Source organism: Nerophis lumbriciformis, linkage group LG35 (genome assembly GCF_033978685.3).
Source record: "Nerophis lumbriciformis linkage group LG35, RoL_Nlum_v2.1, whole genome shotgun sequence".
In the NCBI taxonomy this organism is placed as follows: Eukaryota; Metazoa; Chordata; class Actinopteri; order Syngnathiformes; family Syngnathidae; genus Nerophis; species Nerophis lumbriciformis.
Window position 1 is genome coordinate 12,118,466 of NC_084582.2, and position 14,332 is coordinate 12,132,797.

The window sequence follows — 14,332 nt, forward strand, 5'->3', positions numbered from 1 at the left end:
GGTGAACATGCCCTTTCCCAACTACTTTGGCACGTGTTGCAGCCATGAAAATCTAAGTTAATTATTATTTGCAAAAAAAAATAAAGTTTATGAGTTTGAACATCAAATATCTTGTCTTTGTAGTGCATTCAATTGAATGTGGATTGAAATAGATTTGCAAATCATTGTATTCCGTTTTTATTTACATATAACACAATTTCCCAACTCATATGGAAACAGGGTTTGTATAAATAAAATAATGTAGGTCCTGGAATTGACCCCTGGGTACACCACAAGATATATCTGAGGATGTTGCCGAACCCTGCGGTTGTATAACCATCCAAAGTGATCTTTCGTCTTTGCACACCACTCCACCCAATTCATTCCCTCTTTCAACCATCCCTACCTCACCCTTCTTTGTTTGTTATCCCTGCAATCTTGAGTCAGCACACCAGTCCATACCTGGCCGTTAACCAAATCAGTGGACGCACAGCAGCCTTTCATTAAGATAAAAGCTCAGGCAGATACAGGGGTGAATGCACAAACCAAAAAAAGAGGACATAATTGGATTGATTCTGAACCGAAGCCATGATTACTGCATCAAAAGTTGAGTTCCCACCATGCAACCGATCAAGTCAGTGAAAGTGATCATCATCATCATCTTTATAAAGACACAATATTGGCCAACTGCAGCATTCCTATTCTATACTATTAGATGGTGCAAGTGTAAAAAACAGACACTTGTATTATTTCTGTACCTATGCCGCCGTTAAAAGGGACACTTACAAAGTGACACGTGTTCGGAAAAAAGAGGTGACCCTGAAAGTGTGAAGTTGAGTGTTTTTAGTCTTATTTCGTTGGTGTTAATAAAAAGAGGCAGTGATCACAAAAAAAAAAACTATTTGAACTGTAGTATTAGGCATTATATCACTATGCATATCATAAACGTTCTTAGGTCAAATAATTCAAGATTAACTGCATCACATCTACAAAATATTAGACTCTTTTTTTGGTCCTGTCCAGCCACTCAGGCGTTCTATACTGGTGATGTAGATGCCCATATCTGCTGTACAGGTGTGCTTAAAAAAGAGAAGTGTGGGATACTTCTCTTGTTGCCCCTTATTGTTTTTTTACTTTAATAAATGGATATATTTATGAGAGGATAGAAATAAGGGAAAAAAAGAAGACAGGGGTAAATTGGAGGGGGAACAAGACAGAAAGAGACAACAACAACAGAACATCGGCAAACATGTTATATACATGATACCAAAACGTATAAAGAAGAACCAGATATTGAAGTAGATGGTTATAACAATTAACATTATTGACAAATGGAACAATACAACTACCAATAGAAATAACACTATTGATATTTAGTATTAATAATTATCTTTATTATCAACATTAGAATCGCTTCAAATTCAACAATACATATATGTAATGAAAACTTGAATTTCAAAAGAAAGCAGATAAGGGTTGGGGGGAAAGAGAAGCAAACTTTATTAACCTTTTACATTGTTATGGTAAACATAGGTTAACCTTTAGCAGTGTGCTGTGTTTCAACCCGGTTTCCCCGGAGATGGGGGTCAACATTAACATATGTTTGATAAAGTGTGACTGTATGCAAGAGTGTATGTATATTAGGGGAGTGGGGAAAAATCGATTTGAATTCAAATCGCCATTCTCACGTTGTACAATTCAGTATCGATTCTCATTTTTCAAAAATTGATTTATTTATTTTTTTATTTTATTTCTTTTTTTTAATTAATCAATCCAACAAATAAGTACACAGCAATATCATAACAATGCAATCCAAATCCAAAACCAAACCCGACCCAGCAACACTCAGAACAGCAATAAACAGAGCAATCGAGAGGAGACACAAACACGACACAGAACAAACCAAAAGTAGTGAAACAAAAATGAATATTATCAACAACAGTATCAATATTAGTAACAATTTCAACATAGCAGTGATTAAAAATCTCTCATTGACATTATCATTAGACATTTATAATAAAAAATAAAAAAATAAAATAAAAATTAACATAGTGTCACAGTGGCTTACACTTGCATCGCATCTCATAAGTTTGACAACACACTTTGTCCAATATTTTCACAAAAACAAAATAAGTCATATTTTTGGTTAATTTAATAGTTAAAACAAATGTACCTTATTGCAATCAGTTGATAAAACATTGTCCTTCACAATTATAAAAGCTTTTTACAAAAATCTACTACTCTGCTTGCATGTCAGCAGACTGGGGTAGATCCTGCTGAAATCCTATGTATTGAATGAATAGAGAATTGTTTTGAATCGGAAAAACATCGTTTTTGAATCGAGAATCGCGTTGAATGGAAAACATCGATTTATAATCGAATCGTGACCCCAAGAATCGATCTTGAATGGAATTGTGGGACACCCAAAGATTCGCAGCCCTAATGTATATAAATAACTTGTATATATGTGTGTGTGTATGTATGTATGTATGTATGTATGTATGTATGTATGTATGTATGTACAGTGAATGTGCGTGTGGCTATATGTACTTTATGTGCGTGTGTATTTATATATATGTATATGTGTATGTATGTAAATATTAGACTCTTAGTTAGGTTGGCGGGTGTGTGCCCTTCCACTTTGATTGACATGACTAAACGGCCCCGCCTCTCACTGCTTTCTCCACAAAACCAATGCCTTCCACTTGATAAGTACCACATTACCCGTACTAAACACGCATTTCCAAATGAGAGTCTAACTGTTAGCAATGCGGCACAAAGTCTCAATGAAATGCGTGACTGTCCCGCACAAAGCGGAACAACTGGTCACTACTCTCAGTATGAGACAGTGCTGTTGTACACCAAAAGTCAAAGTAATAGGCAAAAGTAGAATAGGTGATATAATAAATACCTTTCTCAAAAGTGAGCATTATTATCTCTCTGAACATCTGCTTTATACATCCTCTTTATAAGTTCATGTTAAGAATTGCTTTTTACGAGATAACGAAACAAATATTTCTACTCTTTTGCTGCAATTAGTGATGACTTTTGCAGATTCGGGGTGCAAAAATAATTTGTCGACTTTGTCGACAAAAATCGACAATACATTTGTTAGTGGAGCAGTACAAGTACCCGGGAGTCCATTTGAACAGCAGACTGGACTGGAAGGACAACTGCAAAGCTGTTTACAAGAAGGTCATGAACAGACATTCTATTTCCTGATGAAGCTTAGGTCATGTAATGTGTGCAGCAAGCTGTTGGAGATATTTTATCAGTCTGTTGTGGCCAGTGCCCTGTACTTTGCAGTGGTTTGTTGGGGGAGCAGCACCAGCAAAAGAGACTCAAACCGGATTGATAAACCGATCCGGAAAGCCGGCCAAACTATTGGCACGCAGTTGGAGGCGTTTGTGTCAGCGAGGGACAGGAGGACACTGGACAAACTGCTGGCCATCATGGACAATCCTGCCCACCCACTCCACATGACAATTTAGGGATAGCGGATTTATACTCCAACAGACTCCTTCAGCCTCCTTCCCGCACTGTGCGATTCAAGAACTCCTTCATTCCACACTCTATCCAGCTGTATAATCACTCACCATATAGCAATAGATTATATCTGCCTATTACCTGACACCTGACATGTTAGCTACTTCTCTTTGTTTATAATGTTTATAATGTCTATTTTCTGCTGGATCTACTCTCTATTTTATGCTTCTCCTGTCACATGTACTGTGTATACTGTAATATTGTACATGGTATTGGTATATATTGTATATATGTTATAGACATAATATAATATATCTGTATATATAATATACCGTACACATATTATGTATATATTCGTATATATGTTAGATTTTTTATCGCTATATTAGTCTATATATACCTGCATTGTCCTTTCCATCCTTACACTTTCCATCATTGTAACTGAGCTACTGTGTTGAATAATTTCCCTTGTGGATCATTGAAGTTTGTCTAAGTCTAAGTCTAAGTCTAAGTTGCCAACAAATTCATAGTCGGTCATGTTATCGCTTGTGTTTTTACGTAAGTTAGTACCATACTTGCCAACCTTGAGACCTCCGATTTCGGGAGGTGGGGGGGAGGAGGGTGGGGGTGGGCGTGGTCGGGTGGGACGGGGGCGTGGCCAAAAGGGGAGGAGTATATTTACTGCTAGAATTCACCAAGTCAAGTATTTCATATATATATATATATATATATATATATATATATATATATATATATATATATATATATATATATATGTATATAAGAAATACTTGACGTTCAGTGAATTTTAGCTATATATATATATATATATATATATATATATATATATATATATATATATAAATAAAATAAATACTTGAATTTCAGTGTTCATTTACTTACACATGTACACACACATAACACTCATCTACTCATTGTTGAGTTAAGGGTTGAATTGTCCATCCTTGTTCTATTCTCTGTCACTATTTTTCGAACCATGCTGAACACCCTCTCTGATGAGGCATTGCTGTGTGGCACGCACAAAAGTGCTTTCATCAAATGCACTAGATGGCAGTATTGTCCTGTTTAAGAGTGTCACAACATTGCTGTTTACGGCAGACGAACTGCTTTACTGTATACAAAAACGTGACTGCTGTTGTTGTGTGTTGTTGCCACGCTGGGAGGACGTTAATGAAACTGCCTAACAATAAACCCACATAAGAAACCAAGAACTCGCCCTCCATCATTCTATAGTTATAACATGATTGGGCAGGTATGCTTTTTTATATTGTGGAGGACCTGAGTCCGCCTGAATTTCGGGAGAAAATTTGTCCCGGGAGGTTTTCGGGAGAGGCGCTGAATTTCGGGAGTCTCCCGGAAAATCCGGGAGGGTTGGCAAGTATGGTTAGTACGACCAATGACCAGCAGCAATAGGAAGACAAAAATGGCTGACGCCGCTGGCAAAAACATGGAAATTATGGAAACAGTTCCACCTAAACACATCAAAGTACTGTAGACCTTGCTTTTTAATGGCAGTATGTCTGTGATGAGGAAGCATTTAAAGCAGGGGCATGTCAAATACCTGGAGGATGTGGTCTGCGACTCGCCTCAGTACGATAATTAGCTTGATAGCTAGCTAGCTAACAACAGAGAGGCGAAGTTGTGTGAAAATTTGATTTAACTGTCATTTTAGCCAAAGTCCACCAGCTAAGCTTTGTCTATATTCCCATGTAAATCTTTGTGAACACATCATTATCAGAAAATACTATTATATTTTTCAAGAAGCAAGACATATTTAATGTTGTTTGTTGTAATTGCTGCTATTTTGACTCTTCTTTCTTTACATACAAATTGATACTTTGTTTTTACTGGCACTTTGTCTGTCCATGCTTCAAAAAAGAGTTATTATTTTTGTAACATCCTAATGAGCAGCACAGTTACAGTATTAATAAATATTTCTGAATGAAGTGGTCATCATTCTTGTTAGTTAGCACATGCCTAAACATATCTGAATTTAAAAGCCGGTGGCAAAATTAGAGCCTCTGAATAGGTGTACATTCATAATCTGATTAGTCAACTAGTGTGCCGTGAGATATAGTCTGGTGTGCCGTGGGAGATTATCTAATTTCACCTATTTGGGTTGAAAATATTTTTGACAAACCAGTAATTATAGTCTGCAAATTATGTGTTGTTGTTGAGTGTCGGTGCTGTCTAGAGCTCGGCAGAGTAACCGTGTAATACTCTTCCATATCAGTAGGTGGCAGCCGGTAGCTAATTGCTTTGTGGATGTCGGAAACAGCGGCAGGCAGTGTGCAGGTAAAAAGGTGTCTAATGCTTAAACCAAAAATAAACAAAAGGTGAGTGCCCCTAAGAAAAGGCATTGAAGCTTAGGGAAGGCTATGCAGAACAAAGCTAAAACTGAACTGGCTACAAAGTAAACAAAAACAGAATGCTGGACGACAGCAAAGACTTACTGTGGAGCAAAGACGGCGTCCACAATGTACATCCGAACATTACATGACAATCAACAATGTCCCCACAAAGAAGGATAAAAACAACTGAAATATTATTGATTGCTAAAACAAAGTATATGCCGGAAATATCGCTCAAAGGAAGACATGAAACTGCTACAGGAAAATACCAAAAAAAAAGAAAAAGCCACCAAAATAGGAACGCAAGACAAGAACTAAAACACTACACACAGGAAAACAGCAAAAAACTCAAAATAAGTCAGTGTGATGTGACAGGTCATGACAGTACACCTACTTTGAGACAAGAGCTATATTGATGCATGCTTGGTTATGGTTTAAAGTCATAAACGACTTTTTACTGTCAATTGACTTTCGTTTTTTAGTGATTTCTGCTGGTGGTGTGCCTCCGGATTTTTTCAACGCAAAAAATGTGCCTTGGCTCAAAAAAGGTTGAAAAACACTGAAATAGTGGATGGCTAGTCAATTATCAAAATAGTCATTAGTTGCAGATATTGTAACCATGTAAGATACATAAAAACCTAGAAACGCATGGACGTTTAGAGTCATACAGTCGAACGTATCCACAAAAGATTGACCTGTACAATGGAACCTCAACTAAAGAGGACCCAAACTTAAGAGTGTTTTTGAGATGAGAGCTGTCTCTCGGCTAATTTGCATGCAAAAATTTGACTTACAGGCATCCTCACCATTAAATGGCGTAGCAAATGTCACAGAGAACCCCGTAAGATCCGCCCAAACATCTGGTCTTACTTGCTAGCATCAGTTCATAGCTAGGTATATCGACATAACTTGGTGTTTCCAACCATGGGAAGGAAGAAAGTGAGTGTGAAGGACAGGGCTGAGAAGAAGTGGATGATCTTCATTCAATTAAAAAATAATTCATCAAAAACATGATCGCGTGTGTCATCAATTTGGCGAAGCAATTGGTGCTTGTCTGCATCATACTGGAACAGATTAAGTGTAATATCTGAACGGTGGACATTTATTCATAAAATAATGGAGAAGCTGCTGATGGTGTGTTTGACATAGAAGCGGCTGGAAGGACTGTACATTATTATTACATTACACCATACATCTACTGTAGTTGTTTGTTAGTACTAAATATATAGTATGGTTTTTCATACAATATTTCTCTTCTAAAAGTTTTTTTAAATTTTTTTAAAGGTATGTTACAAGATAAAATTGTGCTGTTTTGGGGGGCCAAGCATCAATTAATTGGTTTCAATTAATTTAAATGGTAGACGTCGATTTGAGATAGAAGTGTTTTGATTTAAGAGCTCCGTCACAGAACCCATTAAGCTTGTAAGTTGAGGTATCAGAATCAGAAATACTTTATTAATCCCCGAGGGGAAATTACAATTTTCAGCACAATCCCATTCAAGATCAGACAAACATTACAGGGAGACAGAACAGGATCGCTGATGGGTCTGCCAACTTTCGGCGCCCCTTACAAAAAAGGTGAGGATATTGGTAAACAATAGGTGGGGCTAGTGTTGATTGGGGGGTCGGGGGTTGAGGAAAAAAAATCGGTCTAAGCCTACTAAGTACTACTGTAAATTAGTCAAAAAAGTTGACATTTATACCATTTTTGACAAATGTAAAAAGCAAAATGTCGAAACTCGTGCTGTACCAGGAAATAGTTGCTCAAAACCCATTTCAAAAGAACCTTTTCCTGAGTGTGATGGAATAATGAACCAAAGCAAGACTGCATTGAGTCATGGTTTTGATGTCTTTGTTTGCAGTACACAAGCGAGGGGCTGATGAAGTATCTCCACCCCTGCAGCAGGAAATAAAAGAGCGTGACTACCTGCTGGGGAGGGAGGGCACGGGGGTAAATCCCTCAGGGGATGATCAGTTAGACATGCTGGAGTCATGGCATGGAGGTAATGAGTGTGAAAGTGTGTGTGTGTGCGTGTGTGTGCGTGGGTCTGAGGGTGAATGAGGACATGCAGTAAAATGTGCTTATTTCTGTGTTCATAAAAGCCTCCTATTGCACTTGTCACCACATACTGTGCAACTTAAAGAGTGCTGACTGACATTCCACCAAAGTTATCAGAGACATTCCTATCAATCTATCATAGTTACTGGATGGGAAACACTCACAACCATCAGATTGATGCTGACTTCCTGTCAGCCACAAGGCGCACAGATCGGGTGTCAACAACCGCCTGTCGTCCAAACACATTATCAAGTAATCCCCATCGCAGCCCCCGTGGGGGCACTGACCTCGTCCGTGGGTCAACCAATATATGGGCAAACAAACAAGCCAGTCCAGGCGTGTAGTCCGTGTTAGTGGATGCCTCACAAGCATTGTCTAATTTAAGCATCTCCCTCGTATTCATACATGCTAGTCTCATGACTCACTCGTTTCTCTCCAGGTGCAGCTTGAGATCCTGGCCCTCGGCTGAAACGACGACTTGGGCCTCCGCAGGATGCTGGAAGGACACGGCAGCAAACCAGAGTGAGAAAACTGCGGCACTGTGTATTTAAACATCTGAGAAGGACTCACCTCTCTGCTGTGTCCGTGAGCATGCAACCATATTGGATGGGTGAGCTCATAACTGTGCAGTGAACTGTTTTCTCCTGCAGAAAGATGGAGAAGCTGTTGATTGCTGCTGGTGTACTAATTATATCATCACATTTAATTGTGGGCCATTAGCCCAATATACATGCAGGCTGGGAGTCAACTGTGTTATTATTTCACTGTAGCTTAATTCTTGTAATGCATTTCATTAAATGCATAATGTGGTTGTGTATATAGAGTAGTGTGGGATCGTTTTAGGCACTATTTTTGTATTGTATATAAAAATATTAGGGCTGTCAGAAATCAGTCAATTCATATGATTACCGTATTTTTCGGACTATAAGTCACTCCGGAGTATAAGTCGCACCGGCCGAAAATGCATAATAAAGAAAGCCTGGATCTCAGGAAACAGAGTGGACTGACACCAGCAGAGTTTGGTTTGCATTTCCTTTGTAAATCGAGGTCCCAGAGTCTGGAGGAAGACAGGAGAGGCACAGGATCCACGTTGCCTGAAGTCTAGTGTAAAGTTTCCACCATCAGTGATGGTTTGGGGTGCCATGTCATCTGCTGGTGTCGGTCCACTCTGTTTCCTGAGATCCAGGGTCAACGCAGCCGTCTACCAGCAAGTTTTAGAGCACTTCATGCTTCCTGCTGCTGACCTGCTCTATGGAGATGGAGATTTCAAGTTCCAACAGGACTTGGCGCCTGCACACAGCGCAAAATCTACCCGTGCCTGGTTTACGGACCATGGTATTTCTGTTCTAAATTGGCCCGCCAACTCCCCTGACCTTAGCCCCATAGAAAATCTGTGGGGTATTGTGAAAAGGAAGATGCAGAATGCCAGACCCAAAAACGCAGAAGAGTTGAAGGCCACTATCTGAGCAACCTGGGCTCTCATAACACCTGAGCAGTGCCAGAAACTCATCGACTCCATGCCACGCCGCATTGACGCAGTAATTGAGGCAAAAGGAGCTCCAACCAAGTATTGAGTATTGTACATGCTCATATTTTTCATTTTCATACTTTTCAGTTGGCCAACATTTCTAAAAAATCCCTTTTTTGTATTAGCCTTAAGTAATATTCTAATTTTGTGACACACGGAATTTTGGATTTTCATTTGTTGCCACTTCAAATCATCAAAATTAAATGAAATAAAAATTTGAATGCATCAGTCTGTGTGCAATGAATAAATATAATGTACAAGTTACACCTTTTGAATGCAATTACTGAAATAAATCAAGTTTTTCAAAATATTCTAATTTACTGGCTTTTACCTGTATGTCCGCTTAGCTTGACTCCAAGTTTCACAATTATACACGCAAGCCACACCGACTTCACTCTCTCAGCTTCCGTCTGCTCCAGTGTTTCACCCTCTGTCGTGCTCGCTTCTATAAGCAGCAGTTCATCCTCTGTATTTTCAGCTTCAAAAAGATAAGGTTGTGAATCCTCATCACGGAAATAAATGCGGCTATGAAAGAAATTCCGTTAATGCATAAAATGACTGATATACTGTAAATATTGTACATATTACATATTGTTATGAATGTGTCTGTTACTACATGATATATACAGTCGTGCTCATAAGTTTACATACCCTTTATGATTTCTTGGCCATTCTTCAGAGAATATGAATGATAACACAAAAACCTTTCTTCCACTCATGCTTAATGGTTGTGTGAAGCTATTTATTGACAAACAACTGTGTTTACTCTTTTTAAATCAAAATGACAAAAGAAAGTACCCAAATGACCCTGGTCAAAAGCTTACATACCCCAGTGACTTTGATCTGATAACATGCACAAAAGTTGACACAAACAGGTTTGAATGGCTAATCAAGGTTCCAATCCTCACTTGTGACCTGTTTGTTTGTAATTAATGTGTGTGTATAAAAGGTCAGTGAGTTTCTGGGCTTCTGACAGACCATTGCATCTTTCTTGCAGTGCTGCACAGACGTTTCTGGATTCTGAGTCATGGGGAAGGCAAAATAATTGTCAAAGGATCTGCGAGACAAGGTAATTCAACTGCATAAAACAGAAAAGGGGTATCAAAAGATATCCAAAGAATTGAAAATGCCAATCAGCAGTGTTCAAACGCTGATTAAGAAGTGGAAAATGAGGGATTCTGTTGAAACCAAACCACGGTCAGGTAGACCAGTGGTTCTCAAATGGGGGTACGCGTACCCCTGGGGGTACTTGAAGGTATACCAGGGTATGCGAGAGATTTTTTTAAATATTCTAAAAATAGCAACAATTCAAAAATCCTTTATAAATATATTTATTGAATAATACTTCAACAAAATAAGTTCATAAACTGACCATCAAATCAAGTAGGCTATTCCATTCATTACAATGTAACAATGCAACAATGCAATATTCAGTGTTGACAGCTAGATTTTTTGTGGACATGTCCCATAAATATTGATGTTAAAGATTTCTTTTTTTGTGAAGAAATGTTTAGAATTAAGTTCATGAATCCAGATGGATCTCTATTACAATCCCCAAAGAGGGCACCTTAAGTTGATGATTACTTCTATGTGTAGAAATCTTTATTTATAATCGAATCACTTGTTTATTTTTCAACAAGTTTTTAGTTATTTTTATTATATCTTTTTTCCAAATAGTTCAAGAAAGACCACTACAAATGAGCAATATTTTGCACTGTTATACAATTTAATAAATCAAAAACTGATGACGTAGTGCTGTGTTTTACTTCTTATTCTCTTTTTTTCAACCAAAAATGCTTAGCTCTAATTAGGGGGTACTTAAATAAATAAATGATAAATGGGTTATACTTGTATAGCGCTTTTCTACCTTCAAGGTACTCAAAGCGCCTTGACAGTATTTCCACATTCACCCATTCACACACGCATTCACACACTGATGGTGGGAGCTGCCATGCAAGGCGCTAACCAGCAGCCATCAGGAGCAAGGGTGAAGTGTCTTGCCCAAGGACACAACGGACATGACTTGGATGGTAGAAGGTGGGGATTGAACCCCAGTAACCAGCAACCCTCCGATTGCTGGCACGGCCACTCTACCAACTTCGCCTTGAATTAAAACAATTTTCACAGGGGGTACATCATTGAAAAAAGGTTGAGAACCACTGAGGTAGACCAGCAAAGATTTCAGCCACAACTGCCAGGAAAATTGTTCAAAATGCAAATAAAAATCCACAAATAACTTCAGCTGAAATACAGGACTCTCTGAAAATTTGTGGTGTGGCTGTTTCAAGATGCAAAATAAGGAGGCACTTGAAGAAAAATGGGCTGCATGGTCGAGTCGCCAGAAGAAAGCCATCACTCCAAATTACTTTGTTACAGAAGTTTTGAGGCTTGTCTCTGTGCTGTTTGGCGTAATGTAAGCGGGATACTTTGTGGCATTTGTGCAGAAATGTCTTTCTTCTGGCGACTCCACCATGCAGCCCAACACTAGACACAGGAAAACAGCAAAAATGTCAAAAAAAAAGTCACGGCGTGATGTGACAGGTCATGACAGTACACCTACTTTGAGACAAGAGCGATATTGATCATACTTGCCAACCCTCCCGGATTTTCCGGGAGACTCCCGAAATTCAGCGCCTCTCCCAAAAACCTCCCGGGACAAATTTTCTCCCGAAAATCTCCCGAAATTCAGACGGACTTAGATCCATGCGGACCTGAGTCCACTAACCCACAATATAAACAGCGTGCCTGCCCAATCACGTTGTAACTGTAGAATGATCGAGGGCGAGTTCTTGGTTTCTTATGTGGGTTTATTGTTAGGCAGTTTCATTAACGTCCTCCCAGCGCGGTAACAACACACAACAACAGCAGTCACGTTTTTGTCTACCGTAAAGCAGTTTGTTTGCCGTAAACAGCAATGTTGTGACACTCTTAAACAGGAAACTACTGCCATCTAGTGCATTTGATGAAAGCACTTTTGTGCGTGCCACACAGCAATGCATCATCAGAGAGGATGTTCAGCATGGTTCGAAAAATAGTGACAGAGAATAGAACAAGGATGGACAATTCAACCCTTAACTCAACAATGAGTAGATGAGTGTTATGTGTGTGTATATGTGTAAATAAATGAACACTGAAATTCAAGTATTTATTTTATATATATATATATATATATATATATATATATATATATATATATATATATATATATACATATATATGTATATATACATATATATATATATATATATATATATATATATATATATATATATACATATATATATATATATATATACATATATATATATATATATATATATATATATATATATATATATATATATATATATATATATATATATGTATATATAATAAAATAAATATACATTTATAGCTAGAATTCACTGAAAGTCAAGTATTTCTTATATATATATATATATATACGATTGTAGCTGAGATAGGCTCCAGCGCCCCCCGCGACCCCAAAGGGAATAAGCGGTAGAAAATGGATGGATGGATGGATATATATGAAATACTTGACTTGGTGAATTCTAGCTGTAAATATACTCCTCCCCTCTTAACCACGCCCCCAACCACGCCCCCCACCTCCCGAAATCGCAGGTCTCAAGGTTGGCAAGTATGATATTGATGCATGCTTGGTTATGGTTTAAAGTCTTATATACAACAATTGCGACAAATACTTTTTATTGTCCACTGAGTTTCATCTTTTAATGATTTCTGCTGGTGGTGTGCCTCCGGATTTTTTCAATGAAAAAAAAGGTTGAAAAACACTGCCTTATTCTATGCACTACAGTGCAGGACTAAGTGCATAGTTAATATTTAGGCACACTTATATGTTATAATATGAATATAGACTTTTATAGGAGCTGCTATTTTCCATCCTGCAACTTTTCTTATAATAGCCTTCCTTTTTAATGCACACACGGGTCTATTAAGGTATACGTTGCCGCTTCCGGTTATTGGTGTCTCCGTTCAACGCAATGAATGGTGGCCGGCCCGCCTCGAAGGATGCACCGGGAAACAAGTGGTACTCACCGCGGTGCACGGCAGCAGGCTGAGCCCAGCGGAGGAGCGCTAGGACGGACAGGCAGACCGAGGAGGACACCGCGCCGCGGAGGAGAGGAGGACGCATCCTAAACACGAGAAGCTCGCAGTGGGTTTGAGCGGGAGAGACATGAAAAGTGCACACTCCCGTGGATCCTTCACATCGCTTCCAGGAACCGCCTGCGTCCGTCTGACATGGCAGAGAGGCGCCGCTCCTCTGAGAGGATGAATGACGAAACCCTCCCCTTCGCGTACACGCGCGCACGCACACGCGGAGAGGACACGAGACAAGAGCTGTGATTGGAAGAATTGAACACATTTATATACCTGCACTATTGGCAGACAATCAACACATAGTAAAAGAGATCGTATTCTTAACTGTTCAAATAGGTCGGGGGTCGGCAACCCGCGGCTCGAGAGCAGCATGCGGCTCTTTAGCGCCGCCCTCGTGGCTCTCTGGAGCTTTTTCAAAAATGTATGAAAAATGGAAAAAGATGAGGGGAAAAAAATATATTTTTTGTTTTAATATGGTTTCTGTAGGAGGACAAACATGACACAAACCTCCCTAACTGTTATAAATCACACTGTTTGTATTAAACATGCTTCACTGATTCGAGTATTTGGCGAGCGCCGTTTTGTCCTACTAATTTTGGCGGTCCTTGAACTCACCGTATTTTGTTTACATGTATAACTTTCTCCGACTTTCTAGGACGTGTTTTATGCCACTTCTTTTTCTGTCTCATTTTGTCCACCAAACTTTTAATGTTGTGCGTGAATGCACAAAGGTGAGTTTTGTCGATGTTATTGACTTGTGTGGAGTGCTAATCGGGCATATTTGGTAAC

At 38.9% G+C, this 14,332-nt stretch overlaps 1 protein-coding gene across 4 annotated transcripts in view; it reads right to left on the reverse strand.

Annotated features, from left to right (window-relative positions):
* Window positions 1-13,693, reverse strand: part of adam19b (ADAM metallopeptidase domain 19b) — a 73,797-nt gene extending 60,104 nt beyond the window's left edge. For all 4 annotated transcript variants that reach the window (XM_061927789.2, XM_061927790.2, XM_061927787.2 and 1 more), the window contains exons 1-3: window positions 13,481-13,693; window positions 8,467-8,540; window positions 8,322-8,392 (exon numbers count right to left, since the gene is read on the reverse strand). In XM_061927789.2, coding sequence (XP_061783773.2) covers window positions 8,322-8,392; window positions 8,467-8,540; window positions 13,481-13,577 — 242 coding nt within the window. In that variant the 5' untranslated portion in view covers window positions 13,578-13,693. The remainder of the gene's footprint in view (window positions 1-8,321; window positions 8,393-8,466; window positions 8,541-13,480) is intronic.
* Between the last annotated feature and the right edge of the window lie 639 nt (window positions 13,694-14,332).